This window comes from Oryctolagus cuniculus, chromosome 7, assembly GCF_051225735.1.
Source record: "Oryctolagus cuniculus isolate XC-2025 breed Fujian yellow rabbit chromosome 7, ASM5122573v1, whole genome shotgun sequence".
Taxonomy (NCBI): Eukaryota; Metazoa; Chordata; class Mammalia; order Lagomorpha; family Leporidae; genus Oryctolagus; species Oryctolagus cuniculus.
In genome coordinates, this window is record NC_142873.1 from 130,576,245 (window position 1) to 130,602,571 (window position 26,327).

The following is a 26,327-nucleotide window of genomic DNA, read 5'->3' on the forward strand; positions in this document are numbered from 1 at the left end:
TGAAGCCAGGAGCCCGGAGCTTCCTCTGGGTCTCCCACATGGGTGCAGGGGCCCAAGCACTTGGGCCATCTTCCTTTGCCTCCCCCGCACATTGGCAAGGAGCTGGATTGGAAGTAGAGCAGCCGGGTCTTGAACCAGTGCCCTTATGGGATGCTGGCATAGCAGGTGGAGGTTTAACCTGCTGCACCACAGCTTTGGCCCCCACCCACCACCCCAGGACCTAATTTTGTACTTGGCTGAGGTTGGGCACTAATTCAATGTTTCTTGACTAAGTGAGTGACATTATAAATGAATAAATTAATAAAATTAATAGTCAGGGCTGCTCTTTTTTTTTCTTTTCAGTCAAATTCTTTGACAAAGTAACAAACACCCCTTGCAGAAAAAATTAGGGGTTTTTGGTGAGGGCCCAGATAGGATCGTGGAGAACAAGGGAGAGCCTGGGAAAGCCTGGACAAATACGGTGACATACAGACTGAATTACTTTTACTTAACTTTCTGATAACCTAGAAAGCAATAATTCTGCAGGTTCTTCCCTTTCTATACTTGTTTTTTCGTTATCGTCTCATTTTGTTTTAAAATAAGTTTTTCTGGATCACAAAAGTAAAATACATTGTAGAGAGCATGGAAATCACAGAGATGCAGTAATGAACATTTAAACTACCCATAATTCCAGCCTGCGGAGGTAACTACACGTTAGCGGATTTTCTCTGCACTTACTTCACCTAATTCATGCCATTCACTACAGGGAGTTTCCTATTGGGCCTTTTCACACTTAGCGCTCTGTCCTAAGTGTCGTAAGTGGCAAGGCTGTGCGTCAGAAGTCAGCATTCCCGAGGACTGCTCAGCACAGCGGGGGCGGTAGAGTCCACGCCAGCCTCACCTTGGGCAAGGTGGAAATTTCCTGTTTGTGGTTGTTGGCTCAGCCTCTCAAACAGACCTGGTTTTTGGTTTTCAGGGACTCCATTTCCTGGACGAACTTGTCTGTCAGCTCCTTGATCTTCTCGGTGTAGTTCATATCCTTCAGCCGGAGCTGATACTCATTCTCCATTTTTAGTTCTTCCACTCGGGTCTTCAGCTCCAACATAATCTGAGCCTGTGGGGGAAGGCAGGACACTGAATCAAGGCCATGCACAGTGTGGGTCAATCAGCATAGCTGAACCCGTGGCCGTGACCTGAGACCTGCAACTCTGTCTAGCTTCAAACTCCATGTGTCTCCACTAGAACTTGTCACCTTATCCCCACAAGCCACACAGGTGAACAACTAGGAGACCTAACGAGCTTCCTCCTCTGTCCTCACAATATATTCATGAGCTCACCTGTGCTAGGCACTGGGCCCAGAACCCTCTGGTCTCCTCCGGATTGGCTCAAATGTCACCTTCTCCAGGAGGTCTCCTTGCACCCGTTTAATCCTGCTCCCATTCCCATTCCCCTCCACCCCACTTTGCTCTTCATTTATTTGAGAGTCAGAGTTATAGAAAGGGCGGGGGGAGGGAGAGGGAGAGAGAGACAGAGACAGAGACAGAGACAGAGACAGAGAGATCTTCCATTTGTTGGTTCACTCCCCAAATGGCCGCAACAGCCAGGGCTGAGCCAGGCCGGAGCCAGGAGCCAGGAGCTTCATCTGGTCTCCCACATGGGTGGCAGGGCACCAGATGCTTGTACCACCTTCTGCTGCTTTTCCCAGGCCATTAGCAGGGATCTGGGTCAGAAGTGGAGCAGTTAGGACAGAATCAGCACCCTTACAGGACGCCAGTGTCACAGGTGGTGGTTTTACCCACTACGCTACAATGCTGGCCATTATTATTTCTTTAGATCTTGAAACTTTCTAATATGAGAGGTCTTCAAAAAACTCATAGAAAGTGTGTATTATGAAATAACTATGCATGGGTTTCAACATTTTCTGCATCAAAATAAACATCTTTTAATTTCATTTCCTGTGAACTTTCTGAAGTACCCTTGTATACTATATAATTTACTATTATTTTGGGGCTTTTTTTTTTTTTTTTGGTCTTTTTCTCTCATTAAAACTCTAAGAAGCCTAGGATCTTTGTTGGTTTTGTTCATTTGTATATCCCAAGTATCTGTAACAGGGCCTAGCACATAGCAGGCATTCAAAAAGTATTTGCTGAATTACAATTGCTGCCCTCAAGGAACTTATAGGCAGCAAAATACACGTATAATTAAAACTCATGACAAGTGGCCGAAGCCAGGTGGTACACGTCCTGCCTGTCTCGAATGCCTGTGCTGTGCTGGCCTCACTGTGAGACTTTAACCCACGCCCTAGCTCTCCTGCCCTGCTAGCTTGTGTCCGGTGTCTCCCTCCTCCATGGTACTCACTGATACCTGCGTTTTCAGAAAACTGTGATGTACACTCCCCCTTTTCCTAACCACGTCAGTGCTGCCGACAGGGCGGGAGAGAGCACAGGTGCCCGCTTCTCTCTCGCCTGCGCTTATGCCCCACACAGGCCGAGCTACGGCGTCTGTCTGTACCCCTGCTGTTGTGCTGTTTCTGAGGGGCTGGACAAGTTCATTTCTGCCCTCCCGGGGCACACAGGAAGTACTGAGACGAGGGTGAGGACGAGCCCGCCTGCATGTGCACAGTCAGGGAGGTGTGAGCGGGGGTGCCCAGCCAGGACCCCCGCACGAGATGTGGTGTGGGTGGAGCAGAGGGAGAGCCGGCTGAGACGAGCCCAGGCCATCCAGGTCCCTGCAGGCCACGCGAGGGAAGCTGAACTTCATCCCCGACAGCCTCCGAAGGTCCCCGTCTAACCTGGCTGGGCCGACGCTGGTGTTTTACCGACCTCTCCGAGGCAGTGCAGGCACTAGGGCCGAAGGCAAGGGGTTAGCTAAGAGAGGGGAGGTGGCAGAGGAGAGCCAGAGGACAGCCAAGCCTGGAGACAGCTATTTTAGAGAGCGGTGTGGGGTGGAGGCGAGAAGACGGCGGGAGAGACCACCTCCCTGGCTGGCCGGGCTGGGCCCCGAGGTGGGTGGTTAGCCCATCTTGCTGCACTGCTTGCCCAGAGCCTCACACGGGACCAGGCACGTGGCCTGCACTAACTGAACACTTTTCAGATGCACAGGCTGCCCAGGAGCGCGCCGGTGAGGACGATGCGGTCAAGGACAGGTTACGTTTGCGGGACTCGCTGCCCGTCTGCCTCACTCCACTCGCCATCCTGCTGGAGGGCCCTCTCCCGGAGATGCGGATCTTACCGAGCCGCCCCCTACCTGAATCTGCCAGCGGGGCCCTACGAGCAATCTGCCTGTCTCCCCAGCTCCATCTCTGGTCCTCTCTCCGGCGCCCCCAGCTAGCAGCCTCTTCCTCAGAGCACCCCACTCCCACCCCTCTGCACTCTGTGTGGCAGGCCCTTTCCCATTCGTTCGGCAAGGCTCTGTGCCACGCTCACCTCACCACCACGCCTGGGCTCCGACAGCGCTGTTCTTTGATAAAACCCATCACACACTTACCTCCCCTTTCTTAAATTTACCCAGCCATCCTCCCAGGCTGTGAGCTTCAGGCCTCTCTGTAATCTCAGGGGAGGCTGGAGGTCTGGTAAGGAATTCCCCTGTCCCAGGTCCCTCTCCAGTGGGTCTCTTTCTCACCTTCTCTTCCATGTCTGTTTTAGTCACGAGCACCTCACCGGCAAAGCCCACCTCCCTCTCTCGCTTGATCCCCCGGCCGTCTTTATCAAAGACCTTCCAAGTGAACAGGCAGCCGTCGTCAGCGGCAGTCAGCAGGAATTGGTCATCAAAGGTGAGCAGCATCTGCAGAGACCAAGACCGCAGAGAGGAAGTTCCTGAAGCCCCAGGGGAGCAGGCAGAGTGACCTCCCTCTTTCATGGCCTCACCGGTAGGTGGACTTGGTCCTGGGCAAGAACAGGAGCCTCAAAGGGCCAGAAGAAGCAAGGCTATATAGAGGGAATGGAGTCTGAAGAGTCAATTATTATCTAGAATGAATCAAGAAATCTCAGAACTCAATGGTAAAAAAACCAAACAGGGGCCGGACTTGTGGCAAAATAGGTTAAGCCACCACCTGCAATGCTGGCATCCTATATGGCCACAGGTTCAAGACTTGCTTGTTCCATCTCCAATACAGCTCTCTGCTAATGCACCTGGGAAAGCAGTGGAAGATGGCCCAGGTGCTTGGGCCCCTGTACCCACGTGGGAGACCTGGAGGAAGCTCCTGGCTCCTGGCTGCAGCCTGGCCTAGCTGTTGTGGCCATCTAGGGAGTAAACCAGCAGATGAAGATCTCTCTCTGTAACTGTCTTTCAAATAAATAAAATAAAGCTTAAACAACAACAACAAACAATCCAAGTTAGAAAAGGGACAGGGACAGTGTTGTGGCACAGTGGGTTAAGCTTCTGTTTGCAATGCCAGCATCCCCTATATGAGCGCCAGTTTAAGCTACTGTGCTTCTAACCCAGCTTCCTGCTAATGCACCTGGGAAGGCAGCTGATGATGGCACAAGTACTTGAGCCCCTGCCACCTATGTGGGAGACCAGGACAGAGTTCCTGGCTCCTGGCTCCTGGCTTGGGCATGGACCAGCCATGGTTGTTGTGATCATTTGGGGAGTGAACCAACGGATGGAAAAATCACTTTCTCTCTCTGTACCTGTCCCTCTTGTTGCATACTTCTGCATGTGGACATTCAATTTTCCCAGCACCATTTGTTGAAAAGACTGTCCTTTCTCCAGGGACTGATTTTAGCTCCTCTGACAAAGATCAGTTGGATGCAGATGCGTGGATTGATTTCTGGAGTTTCTATTCTCTTCCATTGGTTCATATGTCTATTTTTGTGCCAGTACCAGGCTGTTTTGATCGTAAGTACCCTGTAGTACACCCTGATCTCTGGTATTGTGATGCCTCTGGCTTTGGTTTTGTTGTTTAAGATTGCTTTAGCTATTCAGGGTCTCTTGTGAAACTAATTCTCTTATACATTGCTGGTGGGAACGGTACAGCCACTCTGGATAAAATTTTGGCAGCTTCTTTCAAAAAAATTTTATTTTTTAAAAGAATTTTATTTGAGAAGCAGAGCGACAGAGAAGAGAAAGACAGAGAGAGAGGGACAGATAGAGGAAGATCTTCCATCTGCTGGTTCACTCCCCAAATGCCCACAATGGCCAGGGCTGGGCCAGGCTGAAGCCAAGAACCCAGAACTCAACCTGTCTTCAACATGGATGACAGGGACCCAAGCACTTGAGCCATCATATGCTGCCTTGCAGGGTGTGCATTAGCAGGAAGCTGGATTGGATGTGGAGTAGCTGGGACTTGAATCAGGCACTTCAGTGGGGGATGGGCCTCCTAAGCAGTATCTTAACACCTCCACCAAATGTCTGCTCCAATTTCTTAAAAAACATAGCATTTATGATTTAAGTTGGCAATCACACTCTGGGAAATTTACCACAGAAAAATGAAAATTTATGTCCACACAAAAGCCTGTCCATGTTTGTTCATGGCAGCTTTAACTGTAATGGCTAAACTGGAAAACAATAAAAATATTCTACAACTGGTGAAGGGTTAAATGAACAGTGGCTTGTTTACTGTGGAGTACCATGGTATATTACTTGACAACAAGAAGGGCTAAGCAATTTTTTAAAAAGATTTTATTTATTTATCTGAGAGGTAGAGTTACAGACAGACAGAGGGAGAGAGAGGGAGAGAGAGGGAGAGAGAGGGAGAGAGAAGGAGAGAGAGGAAGAGAGAGGGAGAGAAAGGGAGAGAGAGGGAGAGAGAAAGGGGATCAGAGAGAGGGAGAGAGAGAAAGTCTTCCATCCGCTGGTTCACTCTCCAAATGGCTGCAATGGCTGGAGCTGGACCATTCTGAAGCCAGGAACCAGGAGCTTCTTCCAGGTCTCACATGTGAGTGCAGGGGCCCAAGCACTTGAGCCATCTTCCACTGCTTTCCCAGGCCATAGCAGAGAGCTGGATCGGAAGTAGAGCAGCCGGGACATGAATTGGCTCCCATATAGGATGCTGGTGCCACAGGAGGAGGCTTAGCCTACCGCACAACAGTGCCAGATCCAGCAATTATTTAATTATTTTTTTTAGATTTATTTATTTATTTATTTGAAAGTCAGAGTTACACAGAGTGAGGAAGAGACAGAGATAAAGGTCTTCCATCTGATGGTTCACTCCCCGAAGGGCCACAACGGCTGGGGTTGGGCCAGGAATCAGAAGCTTCTTCTGGGTCTCCCATGTGGGTGTAGGGGTCCAAGGATTTGGGCCATTTTCTGCTGCTTTCCCAGGCACATCAGCAGGGAGCTGGATAGGAAGTGGAGTAGCCAGGCCTTGAACCTGTGCCCGTATGGGATGCTGACTTCACAGGTGGTGGCTTTACCCACTATGCCACAGTGTGGCCCCAGGGATAAGCAATTAATACAGAACATAACTTGATGCGTCTGAAGAGCATTAGGCTGAGTGAAGAAAAGCCTCTGTCAGAAGCTTACATACTGTTGGATTCCATTTATTTTGAATTCTCAGAATGACAAAATCACTGACATGGGGAATAATTTAGTGACTTCCTGGGGTTAGAGGCGTCTGTGTGACTACAGAGGTGGCATGAAGCAAGTCTCTGTGCTGATGGGACAGTTCTGGATCTTGAGTGTCGTGCTGGTGACATGAACTGAGCATGTGATAAAGTGACACAGGCTCTATGCAGAATCAGTGCACTGGGGTCAATCTTCTGGTTTCATATTGTACTACAGTCACATAAGGTATAATTGTTGGGGAAAACTGGATGAAGGGTGCACAGAACTCTGCACTATCTTTAAAATATCCTGTACTCCAGGGATTAAGTTCCGCACTCCTGGCTTTGGCCTGGCTCAGCTCTGCCTGTTGCAGGCATTTGGGCAGTGAAGCAGAAGACAGAGTATCTTCATTTCTGTCTCTCTTTCTCTTTCTCTGTGCCTTAAAAAAAATGAACTTAAAAAAAAAATCATGCTTTTGGGGGCTGGCGCTGAGGCACAGTAGGCTAAGCCTTCTCCTGTGGCACTGGTATTCCATATGGACGCTGGTTTGTGTCCCGGCTGCTCCTCTTCTGATCCAGCTCTCTGTTTTGGCCTGGAAAGGCAGCAGAGGATGGTCCAAGTGCTTGGGCCCCTCTTTCCACATAGGAGACTCGGAAGAAGCTCCTAGCTCCTGGCTTCAGATCAGCCCAGCTCCAGCCATTTCATTATTTGGGGGGTGAACCAGCGGATGGAAGACCTTTTTCACTGTCTCTTCCTCTCTGTAACTCTACTTCTCAAATAAATAGATAAATATTTTTAAAAAATTTTGAAGGAAAGTTTTTTTTTAAAAAAAATTCATGCTTTTGAGAAATACTTAGTCATATGAAAAATACTTATCATAGTGTTAAGTTAAAAAAAAAAGCAAGCCAGCACTGTGGAGCAGTGGGTTAACGCCCTGGCCTGAAGCGACGGCATCCCTTATGGGTGTCGGTTTTAGTCCCAGCTGCTCCTCTTCCAATCCAGCTCTCTGCTGTGGCCTGGGATAGCAGTAGAAGATGGCCCAAGGCTGCCGCCGTGACTCAATAGGATAATCCTCCGCCTGTGGCGCCGGAACACTGGGTTCTAGTCCCAGTTGGGGCGCCGGATTCTGTCCCGGTTGCTCCTCTTCCAGGCCAGCTCTCTGCTGTGGCCCAGGAGTGCAGTGGAGGATGGCCCAAGTGCTTGGCCCCTGCACCCCATGGGAGACCAGGAGAAGCACATGGCTCCTGGCTTCGGATCAGTGCAGCGCGATTTGAGGGGTGAACCAATGGAAAAGGAAGACCTTTCTCTGTCTCTCTCTCTCACTGTCCACTCTGCCTGTCAAAAAAACAAAAAAAAAACAAACAAACAAAAAAAAAAAAAAAAAAAAAAAAGAAGATGGCCCAAGTCTTTGGGCCCCTGCACCCACATGGAAGACCTGGAAGAAGCTCCTGGCTTCGGATCAGCGCAGCTCTGGCTGTTGTGGCCAACTGCGGAGTGAAACAGAGGATAGAAGACCTCTCTCTCTCTCTCTTCTTTCTCTGCGTAACTCTTTCAAATAAATAAAATAAATCTTAAAAACAATTTAAAAAAAGCATGTCATAAAAGAGTGGCCATAGAGTATGATGTTAATTTAATTTAAAACACACACAATGTATATAAAAGGGTTGGAGAAAATGCATCAAAATATTAATGTTATTATTAGTTTTATTTTTTAAAAACATATATCTTATTTATGTAGAAAGTCAGAGTTACAGAGAGTGAAGGAAAGAGAGAGAGATCTTCTATCTGCTGGTTCACTCCTTAGATTCTGCAATGGCCAGGGCTGGGACTAGCCAAAGCCAGGAGCCAGGAGCTTCACCTGGGTCTCCATGTGAGTGGCAAGGGCCAAAACACTCGGGCCATCTTCTGCTGCTTTCCCCAGGCCACAGCAGGGAGCTGGATCAGAAGCAGGGCAGCTGGGACTTGAATCAGCACCCATATGGGATGCCAGCATTGCAGGCTGCAGCTTTACACACTAAGCCACAATGCTGGCCCTGAGAAGTTTTATTCTAAAACAAGCATGCTTAGCCACAAAACTTAGTAGATATGAAGGAAAGAGGAAGACTATGTTATAATGATTTCCTCTGTCCCCAAGGCCAGGTTCAGTGCAGGAATGTTCCATTTTATACTGAAAAACTCTTTCTTAACGAGGATAGTATCTGCAGACAGGCCAATATGGAGTTTGGGACATAATCAACCTCAGGCGTCCATGTCATTCAATCTGGAGTAAGAGAGGGGAGGATAGAGGGGACATCTTCCCAGTGCCTCTTCTTCCAGGCTCTGTGTAAACACAGACATTATTCTTTCTTTTCCTTAAACCATTAATAACCTTAATTTGTGGATGACTATGATTTCTTGGTAACCACACTGCGTGTTAGAGAATTCTTTTAAAGAAATTTTTACTGTGGTAAAATACATAAGCCTACAGATATATTTCTGATTATTTCCTAAGTAAATTCCTAGAAGTAGTCTAGACAAAGAGCATTAATAGTCCACAGACTGTTACTGAATGGATGGCAAGGGGTAAATAAGGAGAGAGAAAGAATAAGGAAAGAGTCAAGACACTGGGAGGCTGAAGGGAGAAGAAAGGTGTGATGGCAGGACCAAGGACAGGGCCCCTCTCACCTTGGTGACAGGACCAGCATGGGCCTGGTACTCGTTGAATTCTTTCTGCAAAGGCAGAGGGTACTTCATTGCACGAATGGTTCCTATGGAGGTGCCCACAAACATCATGCGCCCAGAATGTGAGATGACAATGGCTGTGTAGACGACTTCATATGCTGACATCTCTCGAAGGACCTGGAACACAGACAGCTCTGTTCAGTGGAGATGCTGAGCTGGGTCTGCAGCTTCCTGGTGGCTGCTCATCCCCTCCCCCAATAGCATCCTAAGGGTCTGGGTTACCAAAAAAATTTTTTCCAAGGTAGACATTTGGCCTGGTGGTTAAGATGCTTACACATCCTACATCAAAGCCAGTGACCAGTCTTGATACCTGGCGCTAGCTTCTGACTCCGGCTTCCTGCGAATGAAGACCCTGGGAGGCAGTGGTAACAGCGGAAGTAACTGGGTTCCTGCCACCTGCCTGGGAAACCTGGATCGCATTCCTGGCTCCCAGCTTCAGCCTGATCTAGTCCCAGCCATTGCAGGCAATTGGGGAATAAACCAGCAAATGGGGGCTCTATTGGTCTCTCTGCTTCTCAAATAAATGAATAAAAATTAAAAAAAAAAAAAAGAAAAATGTTTTTCTACTCCTGATGGCATCTGGCGTAGTACCCAACACATAAAGACACAGTATTTCTCAGCTGCTTGACTGAAAAATAAACAGTTCTAGGCATTAGGGATACTACTTAAGAAAGGAAATCTTGTGTGTGTGTGTGTTTTTTTTTTTTTTTCTGACAGGCAGAGTTAGACAGAGAGAGAGAGGGAGTTATAGATAGTGAAAGAGAGACAGAGAGAAAAGTCTTCCTTCTGTTGGTTCACTCCCCTAATGGCCGCCATGGCCGGTGCTGCGCCGATCCGAAGCCAGGAGCTTCTCCTGGTCTCCCATGCGGGTGCAGGGACCCAAGCACTTGGGCCATCCTCCACTGCCCTCCTGGGCCACAGCAGAAAGTTGGACTGGAAGAGGAGCAACCGGGACTAGTACTCAGCACCCCAACCGGGACTAGAACCTGGGGTGCCAGCGCTGCAGGCGGAGGATTAGCCAAGTGAGCCACAGCGCCAGCAGAAGAAAGGAAATTTTAAGATAGCTTCCTATCTGCACGCTGTAACTCATTCAATCTCCAAGCCCTCTGAAGAAGTTACAGTTTTCCATGTGTTTTTTTAAAAAGTTATATTTATTTGAAAGGCAGAGTAACAGAGAGAAAGAGATCTTCCATCTGCTGATTTACTCCCCAAATGACTGCATCAGTCAGAGCTTTGGCCAGGAGCCCCAAACTCCACTCTGGTCTCCTATATGAGAGGCAGGGGCCCAAGCACTTGGGTCATCCTCCACTGTTTCTTTTTTTTTAATTCTTAAAAATTTTTTAAAGATTTTATTTATTTATTTGAGAGGTAGAGTTACAGAGAGTGAGAGGGAGAGACAGAGAGAAATGTCTTCTGTCCGTTGGTTCACTCTCCAAATGTCTGCAACCGCCAGAGCTGCACCAATCTGAAGCCAGGAGCCAGGTGCTTCTTCCCAGTCTCCCATGTGGGTGCAGGGGTCCAAGTACTTGGGCCATTTTCTACTGCTCTCCCAGGCCACAGCAGAGAGCTGGATTGGAAGAGGAACAGCTGGGACTAGAACCAGCGCCCATATGGGATGCCGGTGGCACAGGCGGAGGATTAACCTACTGCACCATGGCACCAGCCCCCCTCCACTGCTTTCCTAGGCACACAGCAGGGTGCTGGATCAGAAGCGGAGCAGCCGGGACTTGAACCAGTACTCTAATATGAGATGCTATGAGAATCCAGTGTCCTAGGGGGCAGTTTAACCTTCTTAGCCAAAGTGTTGCCCTTTTTTTAAAAATTTCTTTTTTTTTTTCCCTTAAGATTGATTGTATTTATTTGAAAGGTAGAGAGAAAAGGAGATACAGAAAGAGGTCTTCTATCTGCTGGTTCACTCCCTAAATGGCTGTAATGGTGGTGGCTGGGCTAGGCCAAAGCCAGAAGCCAAGAACTCCATCCTGGGCTCCCATGTGGGTGCAAGGACCTAGGTACTCAGGACATCCTCTACTCCTTTCCCAGGCACATCAGCAGGGAGCTAGACTGGAAATGGCATAGCTGGGACTGGAAATCACGCTCCAATAATGAAATGCTGGCAGTGCAGGCAGCAGCTTAAGTGCTGGCCCCTGCTATGCCTGTTTGAATGATGAGACAGATGAGTCACAGAGATGGTAGTGAACTGCCTCAACTTGTACACCTAGTGTGTGACACCCAGGCTCCCACGTCTGCTCTTGGCTGCTAGGCTGTCATGCACTGCAATGTGAGAATGAGATGCTGACCATAAATATATTCAGGAACCCTGTATGAATGCCCATTATAGAAACAAGGACTATAAGGGAATCCACTAATTCCTTCACTCATTAATATACCCACGCACCCCCACGTCCAAACATTTACTGAATGTTTGTTGTGGGTCACGCAGTGTCCCAGCTGGTAGACGTCAAGAGGAGTGAAATATGGGCCTGTCCCAAAGGAGCCTTGTTCTGGAACAGCACCGTTAAAGCTGCCACAGAAGGAAGACCAGGTGTCCTGGGGGCACGTGGGGGAGTGCGTGCGCTGGGCTGGGCTCTGGCCATGGGGAGATGGTGCCTCAGATCAGATGCTGCCAAGTTATCCATGCACGCAGGTACCCAGCCCCACAAGTGGCCATCACTGGGGAACAGCCGGAGAAGCTGATGAGTTCAGGTGTCACTGGACACCGGAGGAGGACCTCAGCCACCTTTACACAAAGTGTCCTTGCTGGACTCTCTTAACTGGGGCCAAATCTGACAAATCTTCAAGTTTCAGAGTTTGGAGATTTCAAGCCTGGATGCCAACCATCAGCTCTAGCTGTATTTGACCTAGGAAAGCACAGATCGGGGCTGAGAGAGCAGGTGAGAGACCCTGTTGAGCTCCTGCCTGGAGGTGGATGAGCCGCCAGACAGGGAGCAAAAGGAAACGGAAAGGGGAGTCACAGGCTCATCTGCGCAGGGCACTGGGCAGGAAACGCAAAAGGAGGAGGAGCCAGCTGCCCTCCCAGGAGAAAGGGGCCCTGTTCTCCCAGGCGCTCTGGCCAAGCCCACCTTCCGCCCTGAGCATGGGAGGCTGTGTTCCGCAGATGGCCCAGGGTTGGGGGGAGGGGCAGACTCACGGAAGAATCCGCGATCTCCTTGAGTGTCTGGTCTGATCCCACAGCAAAGATGATTTTGGAATCCGGGGAGATGGCGACACAATTGTAGCTGCAGGACTTGAGCACACACTCCGTCTCCCTCTTCCCTGACGACAGATTCCACTCATACACTGCGCCGTCTGTGCCGCCTGAAATCAGTTTGCTGTCATCTGCGTTCCACACAACTGAGCGCACCTGCAGGGAGGAAGACGTACTCAAGAGTGTGCAAACACACACGTGTGCGCACATGCACACACACACAAAGGGGGTGAACTCTCCAGGTGCTCCAACAGACTGAGGCAGTGCGTCCTTCCCTGTTACAGTCCTTAGTTCCTTGGAATGCTAACACTGTTTTCCTGGAGGCTTGCAAAATACTGAAGAAGAAACACTCCCACTTCTTTATCATTTTATGAACATGAGAACTAACTCAGAATGGTTTCTTAAAGCTACAAAAAATCCATTACTGCTATGTTTTTCAAAGCTTTTTTTTTTTTATTGGGAAATGGCTATGTGTTCACCGAAAGTTGTAAAAGTAGTACAGTGGAAGTAGACTTCTGGAAAGGCAGAGGAGAGACCTCAGCCCATCCTCTCCCCAAAGCATCAAAATGATCATCGAAGGGCTCCAAAAGTTGTCCTAAAAGCATACAACAAGTGGAGAAGCAAGCTGCCCAGTTTTGGTAAGAACAGTCTGTGGCACTGGAGTCCTAACTCTTGCCATTCCTGGTTCCAGCTTCAGAAACTTCGCGGCTGTGTGCTCTGGGAGGGCATGGCAGAGCCAATGAGACGCCGCTCCCTGCAGCTCCCAGTCCTGGGCTACGGTTTCACCCTGGGAAGGGCAGGCTGCTGGCATCTCTCATCCTCAGCCTTGCCTGACGCTGTACAAAGTCTGTTCCCAGCAGGCATGCCCAAGGGCAGCCCATCTGCCTTCCTCTGGCCAGCCTCCCATTTATTGCTCAGAGCAGAGCAGGCCAAAAATAATGCCATACTGCTCTTGCCTCAGTTTGCACCTAGGTGGACGCTCCACACCCTGAGGAGCAAGCTGGAAAGACTGCGGGCTTCCATTCACCAACCAATCCCTATTCACCCTGCAAGTACCACTCCAAGTGGGGAGTCACTCCTGGAAAAGCAGGTCCCTGACCCTGACCCTGACCCTGCCCAGGGTGACTTCATGCCCTAAAACAAAGAGTTCTATTGCCTCTCTTGAGGGACTGCCTTTATGTTGTACACAGCCCGGAGGAGGTCATGCCTACCGGCAGTGATTACAACAGAGACCATGGTAGAGAGTAACTACATGGTACAAGCAAGATGGCAGAAGAGCAGAGCTTTCATAAAGAGAGCACGGGAAAGAGACAGTCAAGGAGAATGCTTCTGGGGTCACAGCCGACTCTAGGGCTGGTGGCTGTGTGTGTGCGCTAGGCTACAGCCACCCAGGAGCGATCGAGCAGGACGTGGTGAAAACCTGAAGGTATCTCCCAAGCTGCTGGAGACCCAGGATGGGGCCTCACTGGCACAAGGAGTAGAGACGCAGCATCTGATCAGCAAGGAGCATGCAGCTCCTGTGACCCAGGGCCACCTCCGAGGAGCCAGGCTCACACCCACATCACTCTTCCCTGGCAGCCCGAAGACTGCACCCATGGCCATGGCTGCCCCTTCTCAGGCACAGTCAGAGAATCTCCAAAACAGCAGTTTCTGGTTGAACAAGGAACAAAACAACAGACTCCCTGAACTGGGATAGCCGCCTCCAAGCCACAGTTGGCTGAGGGGCTTACGTAAGATCTGTGATTAATAAGCAGCTTAGGAATTAGCAGTGGGAATCTCTAGGTAGCTAGGCTAAAAGACAAACAACAAACAAACAATCCACCACCACCACCACCCCCCAAAAATTAACTAAAAAGGCAAGAAACGTAGTCCGAGCAGCGACATCAGAGGCTGGGAGAAATGACTTCACAGAATTCATTCAGCGGTAACTAAACAACCAGCCACACAGATCACCACACCACCAACAGCACCACCCCTTGGGGGGAAAGTATCTAGAACTGCTCTAAACCATTTAATCAACAAAAATTATGAAAAATGCAAAGAAACAACAAACCAACCTATAAAGCAAGCAGGGCAGTGTGACCAATAAGGAAGTAACAACAGAACAAGGAGCAGGCAGCAGAACCGCCTCTGCAGGCGCCCAGAGGGCAGCCTCGGCAGATGCACATGTGCACAGGGAACTAAAGGAAGGGATGGGCACCTGGTGCAGTGGTTAAACCACTGCCCAGGACACCCACATCCTCTACCGCGGCGCTTCATTCGAGTCCTGGCTCCTCTGCCTCGGATCCAGTTTCCTGATCATGTGCACCCTGGGGAGCAGCAGGTGATGGCTCAAACACTTGAGAACCTGCCACCCACATGGGAGACCTGGATTGAGTTGGAGGCCCCTGGCTGTGGCCTGGTCCAGCCACTGCTGTTGAAGGCATTTGAGGAGTGAACCAGCAGATGGAAGATCTTGCTCTAGGTCTCTCTTTCAAATAAAATGAAAATAAATAAATACAAATGTAAAAAGAATCTATATGAAGCAAACTTTCAAAACAAATTTTTTTTTCTTTTTTTCTTTTCTTTTTTTTTTTTTTTTTTGACAGGCAGAGTGGACAGTGAGAGAGAGAGACAGAGAGAAAGGTCTTCCTTTGCCGTTGGTTCACCCTCCAATGGCCGCCGCGGCCGGCGCACCGCGCTGATCCGATGGCAGGAGCCAGGTGCTTCTCCTGGTCTCCCATGGGGTGCAGGGCCCAAGGACCTGGGCCATCCTCCACTGCACTCCCTGGCCACAGCAGAGAGCTGGCCTGGAAGAGGGGCAACCAGGACAGAATCCGGTGCCTCGACCGGGACTAGAACCTGGTGTGCCGGCGCCGCAAGGATTAGCCTAGTGAGCCGTGGCGCCGGCTTCAAAACAAAATTAAAAGGAGGTTTGATGACAAGTTCTAACAAATAATTGATAGAAATCATTTTTTAAAAATTTTATTTATTTGAGAGGTAGAATTACAAAGAGTGAGAGGGAAAGACAGAGAGAAAGGTGTTCCATCTGCTGGTTCTCTCCCCAAATGGCCACAATGGCTGAACTATGCTGATTTGAAGCCAGGAGCTTCTTCTGGGTCTCTAAGTGTCTCCAAGTGTGTTGGCACAAGAGCCCCAGGACTTGGGCCATCTTCTACTACTTTCCCAGGCCATAGCAGAGAGCTGGATTGGAAGAGGAGCAGCTGGGACAAGAACCATCACCCGTATGGGATGCTGGCACTGCAGGCGGAGGCTTAACTTACTACACTGCAGCGCCAGCCTCATCATTTCTACTCTTGTGTCCTTCAACATATTCTTCCCCTGTAGCCAAATTAATCTTCTAAAACGCAAATACGATTATCTAATTCCTTCCCTACGACTTCAATGATTTCAAAAAGGAAGCTAGAGTATAAAATTCAATGCTGGTGCCGTGGCTCAATAGGCTAATCCTCCGCCTGCGGTGCTAGCACACTGGGTTCTAGTCCCGGTTGGGGCGTCAGATTCTGTCCCGGTTGCTCCTGTTCCAGTCCAGCTGTTTGCTGTGGCCCAGGAGTGCAGTCGAGGATGGCCCAAGTGCTTGGGCCCTGCACCTGCAAGGGAGACCAGGAGAAGCACCTGGATTCTGGCTTTGGATCAGCATGGTGCGCCAGCCGCAGCGGCCATTGGAGGGTGAACCAACGGCAAAAAGGAAGACCTTTCTCTCTGTCTCGCTCTCTCTCATTGTCCACTCTGCCTGTCCAAAAAATAAATAAATAAATAAATAAATAAAATAAATTTCTTGCTTTGCTAAAAAAAAATTAAAAAAAAAATTCAAGGCTAACAAGATTCCATGTATTTGGGACCCTGTGACCTTTTCCAATCTCAGCTTCCTCCTGATGCCTCTCACAGAGCCTTCAGTTCCTCTGACACTCCATAGACCTCCCGCTTTTGGGTCCCTGTCTACAATGATTATCCCCGCCAGCTCTGTCTGGTTAATTCCTACTCACTCCTCCAGGACCAAGTCTGCAAACCTCTCAACCTAAATTATGCCAATTCTTCATTATTTCCTCTAATAAAGCCTCATGTTTTATTCTCCATTGAATTAATCACAATTTATAATTAAAATTGTCTGTGCCATTCGTTGTTTTATTGTCTCTTTCCTCAGGTAGACAATAAACCCTACGAGGGAAGGAATAGTTTCTCCGTTGTTCACCTGTAACCTACCGGCTCGCCCAGTGCTTGGTTCTGTGCCCTTGTTCCCCGGGCTCGGCTCACTCACTTACCTTCCCTGTATGTCCTTTCAGGTTTGAGATGTTCTCTAGGCTCGTGGTGGTAAAAATGTGAATCACATTTCCATTGACTGCAGCAAACAGGTGGCCTCCATTGCTGAAGGCGCACTGCAGGAAGAGAGCAAGCGAGCATGGAGGAGATGAGCATCCAGGAGGTCGTGGAAATTCACGCAGTTTTTCATAGCATGCACTTTTCATGAACTTTTTGAAGACCTCTCATGCACACTGATTTCCAATTGTCTTGCACCAAAATACATATACCTTTTAATTCTATTTTCCATGATCTTTCTGGAGTCCCCCTCATAGGACAGAATTCGAACACATTTTCAGGTACTCTCACTATTCCTGAATCTCATAAGGGTCAAGATGCTGACACTGCTGTGCCCACTAAGCATGAAGCTGCCTGGATGGCAGAGCCCCCATTCTGCCTGCAGATAGACTGATACAGAGTGTGGAGGGGAGTCCCGAGACATGGGCTGGTTTCTGCAGGTCACCTCAAGGGCTGAGCTGCTGGGCTGTTCACTGCATCTCACCAGTGATGCCTATTCTTCCATGGCTCCTCCCACTCCCCAACCTCACCTTCCTAGTGGTGACTCTGATTCTGCAATGACTTTTATTTTTCAGTATCTGTCAATATTCCACAGCCACAGGGAGGGTTTTTCACAGGTGGGATCTCATAAGGTTTGGGATTCAATGAAATATTTTGGTGGGCATAAGATAACAGAAATAGGGGGCCAGCAGGGCAGTGCCGCAGGTTAAGCTGCCACTTGTGACACTGGCATCCCATACTGGAGTGTTGGTTCAAGTCCCAGTTCCTTGCTAAAGTGCCCAAGAAATCAGCGGATGATGGCCCAAGTATTTGGGCCTCTGTCACCCACATGGGAGACCTGGAGAGAGTTCCTGGTTTAGCCTTGGCCATTGTGGCTATTTGGGGAGTGAACCAGTGGATGGAAAAAAATCTATTTTCTCAATCCTGCTCTTCCTCTCTGTCACTCTGCCTTTCAAATAAACAAATAGATTAAAAAAAGAAAATGGGAAAAGAACTGGATACTCAATGAGTTTGGTGGGAGAAGAACTGGCATTTTTTTTTTTTTCTTTTTGAAACTACTAAAGTTCTGTAAGACAGATGTCAGGTCCCCCTCCCCAGAACGTGTGAACTCATGATATTTCAGCTCTGGCTTTCCAAGAAACTAGACACTCATCTCCAGCAGTGTCTACCTCTTTGCATCCTCTGACGGAATATTCTTTGAAAGAACGAATATCATCAATGAGTAGGTTCATTAGGCGTAATTTGTCAGCAAACCCTACTACAATGTAGTGTCCAGATGGGTGAAGGCTGATAGAATATGCCTCTTCTTGGTACTCCTTAAACAGTTCCAGGGTGCTGCGGAAAAGACGGACAGTTGAGTTAGGAGCCTAGCTCATGACATCCTGAGCCCTCCACCGAATCTGACATCTATTACTATCACAGCAATTGGATGCTCCATTGCTTGCAATCAGTGGTGCCTCTCTTTCCTAGATTTTGTTTATCTGCAGTAAAATCCAACACTGAGTATGGCACCCAGGGTTGTTTTGTGATGGTGAAGACCCAACTCTGTTGATATTCCAAAAGTCACAAGTAGTGTACAAATATTCTTTTAACAGCCCTTGAAACTGTACACAAGAACAAAACAAACGTCAGTGTGGGGTTGACGCAGGGTCCCGGCAGCTGTGCCAGGGATAAATCACTAGCATGCTGGAGGTGCCTGCAGCCCTGATTGACGAGGAGGAGTAGAGTCTGGAGAGCTCGTGATGCTAAGACCAGATGAGGGTGACGAGGGGACGGGAGGGCTAGAAGGACATGGGGACTCTAGCATAGTGTCTGGCATGTCTTGCATTGAGTAAGAACACAAAGTTATTTTCTAGCTCATATAAGAGAAATCAAGTCAGTAGGTTGGCTGACTTGATGTTAAAAAGTCTTTTCCAATTGACAATTTTGAAGTAATTAAGTTTTTATTTATTTTTAAAATTAATATAAAGAGAACAGATTTTCATTACAAAGATAGAATTCTTTTTTTTTTTTTTTTTTTTTTTTGTGACAGGCAGAGTTAGACAGTGTGAGAGAGAGACAGAGAGAAAGGTCGTCCTTCCATTGGTTCACCCTTCCAATCAGCGCACCACTCTGATCCGAAGCCAGCAGCCAGGTGCTTCCTCCTGGTCTCCCATGCGGGTGCAGGGCCCAAGCACTTGGGCCATCCTCCACTGCACTCCCGGGCCACAGCAGAGAGCTGGACTGGAAGAGGAGCAACCGGGACAGAATCCGGCACCCCAACCAGGACTAGAACCTGGGATGCCAGCGCCGCAGCCGGAGGATTAGTCAAGTGAGCCATGGCACCGGCCACAAAGATAGAATTCTAATAACATAATGATATTTTCCTTCTTCCCTTCCTCCCTCCCATTAATTAAGTTTTACAACTCCCTCATTAAGGGTGGGCATCATGGTGCAGTAGGTTAGCCACCGCTTGAGATGCCGGCATCCACACAGGAGTGCTCCTGACTCAGCTTCTGTGCTTGGAATGCAAAGAGAGGATGATTCAGGGGGTTGGGTCCCTGCCACCTATTGAGAGATTAGGACGGAATTCTGGGCTTTTGGCTACAGCCTGGCCCAGCCTTGGCTGTTGCAAGCATGTTGGGGAGTGAACCAGCAGATGGATGATCTCTCACCCCTCTCTCTGACACTCTGCCTTTCAAATAATAATACAAAGTATCTCCAATGAAAACAATTCACCTAAACAAATTTAACAACCAAACTCCTGAATGCTACAGTAGCAAAGCCTTCCATTTCTTACTTGGATTCATAATTCCAGATGCGAATGGACCGGTCCAGAGAACAGGTGGCAATGAGGGGTTTGCGGATGCAGGTGGCTAGACCAGTGATGGACGCTGAGTGCAATGGGTACATCAGATACTCAAAGTGAGCAGGTTCCCCCTGAAGAAACCACACAGAATGAATTCTGGCAGAGTAAACAAAAGGCTGGTTTGCCCTTCAGCTCTAATTAGTACCGTGAACATTTATTAGCCTGGGGACAGAGATACCAGGCTATGGGCAAACTGTTTTAGCATTACCCGTATTTTCCTATGCCATTATTCCTTTAATGGTAATAAAAGACTTTATTCTATGGCAACCCCAGAAGTTAATTTAGTGATTCCTCTACTGTGGGAACACTTAAGTGGCTTCCACTTTTTATTTAGAAGTAACATTAAACTAAACACCCTTGCACATAAGCCTTTATGCACTTCTCTGATTACTTCCTTAGGATACATTTCTAGAAGCGGAATATTGGGTAAAATGGTATGAATAATTTTAAGGATCTTGGTAAGTAAAGCCAATTTTCTCTCCAAAGAGACTGTACTAATTGCCACCAGAAGCAAACGAGAGTCTGGTGAGTGATTTTAAATTGAAATGCATCCTATTGCACTGGTCATGTAGGTCCCAGGTGTTCACCACCAGGGGCGTCATCTCCAGGACACTGGAGTGAGGAGATGTAATGAGGTGGACACATTTCCGGTCTGTTAACAATCCAGGAAAAGGCTGAAATGGGGATTCCCTTGAATTTCTGGCCCACCACCACTTAAGCGCTTAGGTGCATTTACTCCAAGCTCCTCTACCACTTGTATCTCAGGGACAGAGGCGCCGTGCTGGGAAGATCTGCCTCACGCTTCTCCATCTGCTACCCCTACTTTCTCCAGTACCTTAAACCTGCCTGTCTGCACAAGCACATTCCCACTAGCTTCCAAAGCTACTCAAAGCTTTCTTGTCTTAAGAACAAAAATCATTCTCTCGCTTCCTCCTCTTATTTGTACCCCTGCCTGTATAGGTCATGTGGGATGAAGCATCAGACAAACAGGTTTATTGGTTTCATTTGGAACTCATGACCACAAACCTGCAGTTGGCATTTAACATTGCCTGCTAATGCTACCACACTTTTCAGTAAGTTTGCTTTCTGCACATCCAGGATAACTATTTCATACTACTTATTCTCCTCTAAAACTTTTCAAATTCTTTCTCCCATTCTCAAATCTCATATGATGACTTTATCTCCTATTTCCTTGATTTTTGTATCTTTGTTTTATTTATTTTATATTCCAGAAGCAGAGTTTCACACTACTATAATCAATTCATGCAAGGTCAATTTTCTTTTCTTTTTTTTTTTTTTTTAAGATTTATTTATTTATTTGAAAGACAGCGAGAGAGAGAGAGAGAGAGAGAGAGACAGACAGATGTCTTCCGTTTGCTGGTTCATTCCCCAGATGGCTGCAATGGCTGGAGCTGTGCTGATCCGAAGTCAGGAGCCAGGAGCTTCTTGCGGGTCTCCCATATGGGTGCAGGGGCCCAAGGACCTGGGCCATCTTCTACTCCTTTCCCAGGCCATAGCAGAGAGCTGGATCAGAAGTAGAGCAGCCAGGACTCGAACTGGCGCCCATATGGGATGCCGGTACTGCAGGAAGAGGCCTGACCTATTATGCCATAGTGCCGGCCCTATTTTTTTTTTTAATTTTTAACTCCTCTTCCTTCTTTATCATATGTACCACCTAGTAGATTTCATTTATATCACCGAACATATTTTTTATTTCTGTAAAGTGGTACTGTGCTTCAGATCTAATGCTGTATTTTTATTTTTCCTCTCAAAACTGTATTTTTAAGGAATTATCTTTGTTGTGGCATGCATAGTTTATTGCTCCTGACTATGGTATCCCACACTCAGCAGCTAGCTGCTTTACTTCTGCATTGCCACTAAAGATGGATATGTGATTTGTCTTCAACTTTACACTGCCACAGAAACTACGATGGATAATAAAATTTTTTATTCTACGGGCAAAGGACATCCTTATATATGTTATTTAATGGCCATGCAGGATGGAATTACCAGTAGATATTCAGTGGTGGACTACCAGATAACAAGTACATACATTCTCTATTTGACCAAGAACTTAGATTTCTCTATAGACAGCTGGACTAGTTTACACTCCTAACATCGCCACATTAGCGTTTCCTTTTTCCCTGTCCTCATGGATTTCTAACATTTAATGACATAATAAATACATGTCTTATAAAGAAGCACCTAAGAATTGTTTTGAGTTGTTTTAATTTCCATTTTTCTGCTCATAAGGAACAGAAACTGCCTATGAGAGTGACTAGGTATTAGACTTAAAGACAAAGGTGGGCCGGTGCTGTGGTGTAATGGGTAAGGCTACCACCTGCAGTGCCAGCATCCCATATGAGTGCTGGTTCAAGTCCTGGCTACTCCACTTCTTTATTTCTTTATTTTTTTAAGATTTATTTATTTATTTGAAAGTCAGAGTTACACAGAGAAAGGAGGCAGAGAGAGAGAGAGAGGTCTTCCATCTGCTGGTTCATTCCCCAGATGGCTGCAATGGCCAGAGCTGTGCTGATCCGAAGCCAGGAGTCAGGAGCTTCTTGTGGGTCTCCCACGTGGGTGCAGGGGCCCAAGGACTTGGGCCATGTTCTACTGCTTTCCGGGGCCATAGCAAAGAGCTAGACAGGAAATGGAGCAGCCAGGTTTCGAACCAGTGCCCATATGGGATGCCGGTGCTTCAGGTCAGGGCGTTAACCCACTCTGCCACAGCGCCAGCCCCTGGCTGCTCCTCTTCTGATTCAGCTCTCTGCTGTGGCCTGGGAGAGCAGTGGAGGGCCCCTGCACCCATGTGGGAGACCCTGAGGAAACTCCTGGCTCCTGGCTTCAGATCGGCATAGTTCCAGCTGTTGTGGCCATCTGGGGAGTGAGCCAGCAGATGGAAGACCTCTCTCTCTCTCTCTCTCTCTCTGCCTCTCCTTCTTTCTCTGTGTAACTCTTTCAAATAAATAAATAAAACAAAAAGTTTTTAAAAAAGACAAAGGCTTTAAAGTAATCACTGTAAATATATACAAAGAATGAAGCCCATCAAATAGAGAACAATAAAGGGATCTTACCAATAAAGGTGCAGATAGTGTATAAAAACTAGAAATTCTGGGATTACAAAGTACAGTGACTGAAATGGAAAATCCACTAGAGGGACTCAAGACCAGAACTGAACTGACAGAAGAATTCGTATACCTGAAAGTCAATTAATATTATGCAATCTGAAGAGCTGGGAGAAAAAAAAGAAAAATGAGCAGAGCTTCAGATAAATGAGGGCCACCAATAAGCACACCAACTTACGTATAAAGTGATTAGAAGGAGAGGAAAAAGAGAAAGGAGCCCAAAAAATCTTTGAATAATGATGAGAAAACATCCTAAACTTACGGAAAACACTGTTGTACACTATACACACAGAAAATTCAATAAACTCCAAGTAGGAAGAACATGGAGAGATCCAAAGTAGTCACATCATGGTAAAAACTGCTGCAAGTCAAACACAAGAGCATTTGGAAAGCATCATGAAGACAACAACTGCTCACTTGCAGGAAACTCCAGTAAGCCGTTAGTGTTGGCCCTGAATGTTAAATACAGCACCCAAAGGTTAACCCAGAAGATACAAATGGACAAATTAGATTTCATAAAACTTAAAAACATTTGTACGTGAAAGGATACTATCAAGAAAGTGAAGACAAACTCTTACAACAAAGTACTTGCAAGTCTCAATATAAGGGACTGTGTCTTGAATAATGAGACTCTTACAATTCAATAATGAAAAGGAAAATAATGAAATTTTTAGAAAAGATTTAGTTATCTATTTGAAAGGCAGAGCAAGAGACAGAAAGGGGAGAGAGAGGGGGAGAAAGAAAGTGGAGGAAAGAGAGAGAGAGAGCGAGCTTCCATCTGCTGGTTCACTCCCCAAATGGTCACAACAGCCAGGTCTGGGCCAGGTTGAAGCCAGGAGTCAAGAACTCCATCCTGGTCTCTCACATGGATGGCAGGGGCCCAGGCACTTGGGTCACCTTCTGCTGCTTTCCCAGGTGCAGTGGCAGGAAGCTGGATCAGAAGCAGAGCAGCCAGGACTCAAACCACCACCTTGATATCACAACAGCAGCTTAACCCACTGTGCCGCAACGTAGTTGAGCAATTTTTTAAATCAGCACCAGACTATATATTCTCTAAATAGCCAAATGCATGTGAAAATATGTTCAACATCATCACCACCAGGCAAATAAAAATCAAGAGATGGGGCAGGAGCTATAGCATTGGCAGGTTAAGCTATTGCTTGGGATGCCCACACCCCATATCAGAGTACTTGATTTGAGTCCCAGCTACTAGCATTTCTGATCCAGCTTACTGCTAACGTCCCTGAGAAGCTGTGGCTGATGACTCAAGTACTCAGGTTCCTGCCGCCCATGTGGGAGACCCAGATGGAGTTCCTGGGTTCTGGTTTTGCCTGGCTGAGTCCCAGCTATTATGGGCATTTGGGGAGTCACCTGGCAGATGGAAGATTTCTTTCTCTGTTTCTTTCTGTATCACACTGCTTTTCAAATAAATAAAAATAAATAAATAAAAAGAATCATGAGATGCCACTTTACCCCCACCGGGATGGCTATAATCAAAAGTGAGATAATAGTAAGTGTTGGCAAGCATAGAGAGAAATCAGAGCCCTCATCCACTGCTTATGGGAATATAAAATGGTACAGCCACTTTGGAAGACATTCTGACAGTTCCTCAAATGATTTAACATGGAGTTACTATCCTCCACTACTAAGAAGAGATATGAAAATATATTTCTACATAAAAGCTAGTGTAGGAATGTTTATAGCAGCAGTACTCATAATAGCCAATAGATGAGAAAAACCCAAATGTCCAAAATTAATGCATAGTTATACAAAATTTTGATGTATTCATACAATAGAATATTTGGCCATAAAAAGGGAATAAAGTACTGATATATGCTACAATATGGCAGAACTTTGAAATCATACATGTTTTTATTGTATAATTCCATTTATATGAAATGTCCAGAATAGGCAAATCTATAAAGACATAAGGTAGACTAGTGGTTGCTTAGGCCTGGGGCAGGTGGGTGGACAGGAGAGGAGGGATAATAGCTCAAGAGAATGGTGGTTTTCTTCCTTCCTCCCTCCCTCCCTCCCTCCCTCTCTCTCTCTCTCTTTCTTTCTTTTTTGAGATGATGAAAATGTTCTAAAAATGATTGTGGTAATGGCTGCACGCCACTCTGAATATACTAAAACTCATTAACTTGCACTTTGCAAACAGATTAACTGTATGTTAAAACATACAATAGGGGCCGGCGCCATGGCACAGTAGGTTAATCCTCCGCCTGTGGCGCTGGCATCCCATATGGGTGCCGGTTCTAGTCCCGGCTGCTCCTCTTCCAATCCAGCTCTCAGCTATGGCCTGGAATAGCAGCAGAAGATGGACCAACTGCTTGGGCCCCTGCACCCATGTGGGAGACCTAGAAGAAGCTCCTAGTTCCTGGCTTTGGATCGGCGCAGCACCAACTGTTGTGGCCATTTGGGGAGGGAACCAATGGAAGGAAGACCTTTCTCTCTGTCTCTCCCTCTCACTGTCTGTAACTCTACCTCTGAAACAAATACATAAAATCTTTTTAAAAATACAATAATTACTAGTGTAATTATATAAATGTAACTCAATAAAGCTATTATTTAAACATACCAATTACTGAGAAAGACACATTGAAATCTCCTGCTATGATTATAGAGGGTTTCTTTTCCCTGTTTTGTCAAATTTTGTGTTACCCATTTTTAATTCATGCCCTTAGGTGCATGCAAACTGGAAATTGCTGTACCTTACTGGCAAAGTGTCCCTTTCCTAAGTCCATGGCGATCTGTGTGTTAACAGTGCTTTTGGGTTGTGACCTCTGCAGTGTACTTGTTATTCCCAAATAACACAAGAGCAGCAATAAGCTTTCCATAAGTACATCTTTGTGCACACAAATAAAGCAACAGATTAAATGCCTCAAGTATAATTGAACTGTAAGATTTAAATTCAGTAAGACAACATCAATGTGACCCAAAGCGGCTGCAGCCATCACAGCCCCACCAGGTGTCTCAGAGTGCACCTGCATGGACCCCCGAGAGTTTCTTTATTTTTATTGTTGTTATTATTTTTATTTGGCAGGTAGAGTTATAGACAGTGAGAAACAGAGAGAAAGGTCTTCTTTCTGTTGGTTCACCCCACAATGGCCGCTACGGCCGGTGCTGTACCGATCTGAAGCCAGGAGCCAGGTGCTTCCTCCTGGTCTCCCATGCAGGTGCAGGGCCCAAGCACTTGGGCCATCCTCCGCTGCCCTCCTGGGCCACAGCAGAGAGCTGGACTGGAAGAGGAGCAACCGGGACAGAATCCGGCACCCCAACCAGGACTAGAACCCGGTGTGCCGGCGCCACAGGCGGAGGATTAGCCTAGTGAGCCACGGTGCCAGCCGAGAGTTTCTTTTGCTCTGTTATGAAGCAGGTGAAGCAGCCCAGCCTCAGCTCATTTGCATTAAATCTGTCCCCAAGGTGACCAGCCTCCGCCAGGTACACAGAACTGTTCTGGAAGGAGGCGCTGCTGGGGGAGACTCACTTTGCTGATCTCTGTCAGGGACATGGTGATGCTGTAGAGTTGGTTCTTGCTGGTGCTGGCAACCAGGGTCTCCTCCGAGGGGCTGAAGCACATGCAGAGAATGTCCTGCTTGTCGGACTGACTCGGGTCATTGCTCTGTGGGTCCACAGGGATCTG

General features: G+C 47.4%; 1 protein-coding gene across 8 annotated transcripts in view; it reads right to left on the reverse strand.

Annotated features, from left to right (window-relative positions):
* Positions 1 to 26,327, reverse strand: part of CFAP57 (cilia and flagella associated protein 57) — an 83,378-nt gene that overhangs the window by 32,756 nt on the left and 24,295 nt on the right. For 6 of the 8 annotated variants that reach the window (XR_007923667.3, XM_070076991.2, XM_008265423.5 and 3 more), the window contains 8 exons: positions 26,172 to 26,324; positions 19,488 to 19,627; positions 17,878 to 18,043; positions 16,654 to 16,767; positions 12,335 to 12,547; positions 9,130 to 9,303; positions 3,601 to 3,762; positions 938 to 1,093 (listed from right to left, as the gene is read on the reverse strand). Coding sequence is in view for 7 of the 8 variants with exons in the window: in XM_070076991.2 (XP_069933092.2) it covers positions 938 to 1,093; positions 3,601 to 3,762; positions 9,130 to 9,303; positions 12,335 to 12,547; positions 16,654 to 16,767; positions 17,878 to 18,043; positions 19,488 to 19,627; positions 26,172 to 26,324 (1,278 nt within the window). In the remaining variant the exon portion in view is untranslated. Of the gene's footprint in view, positions 1 to 937; positions 1,094 to 3,600; positions 3,763 to 5,586; positions 5,921 to 9,129; positions 9,304 to 12,334; positions 12,548 to 16,653; positions 16,768 to 17,877; positions 18,044 to 19,487; positions 19,628 to 26,171; positions 26,325 to 26,327 lie in introns of those variants that run through there. The other 2 variants (XM_070076994.2, XM_051856616.3) reach the window with 1 other exon arrangement.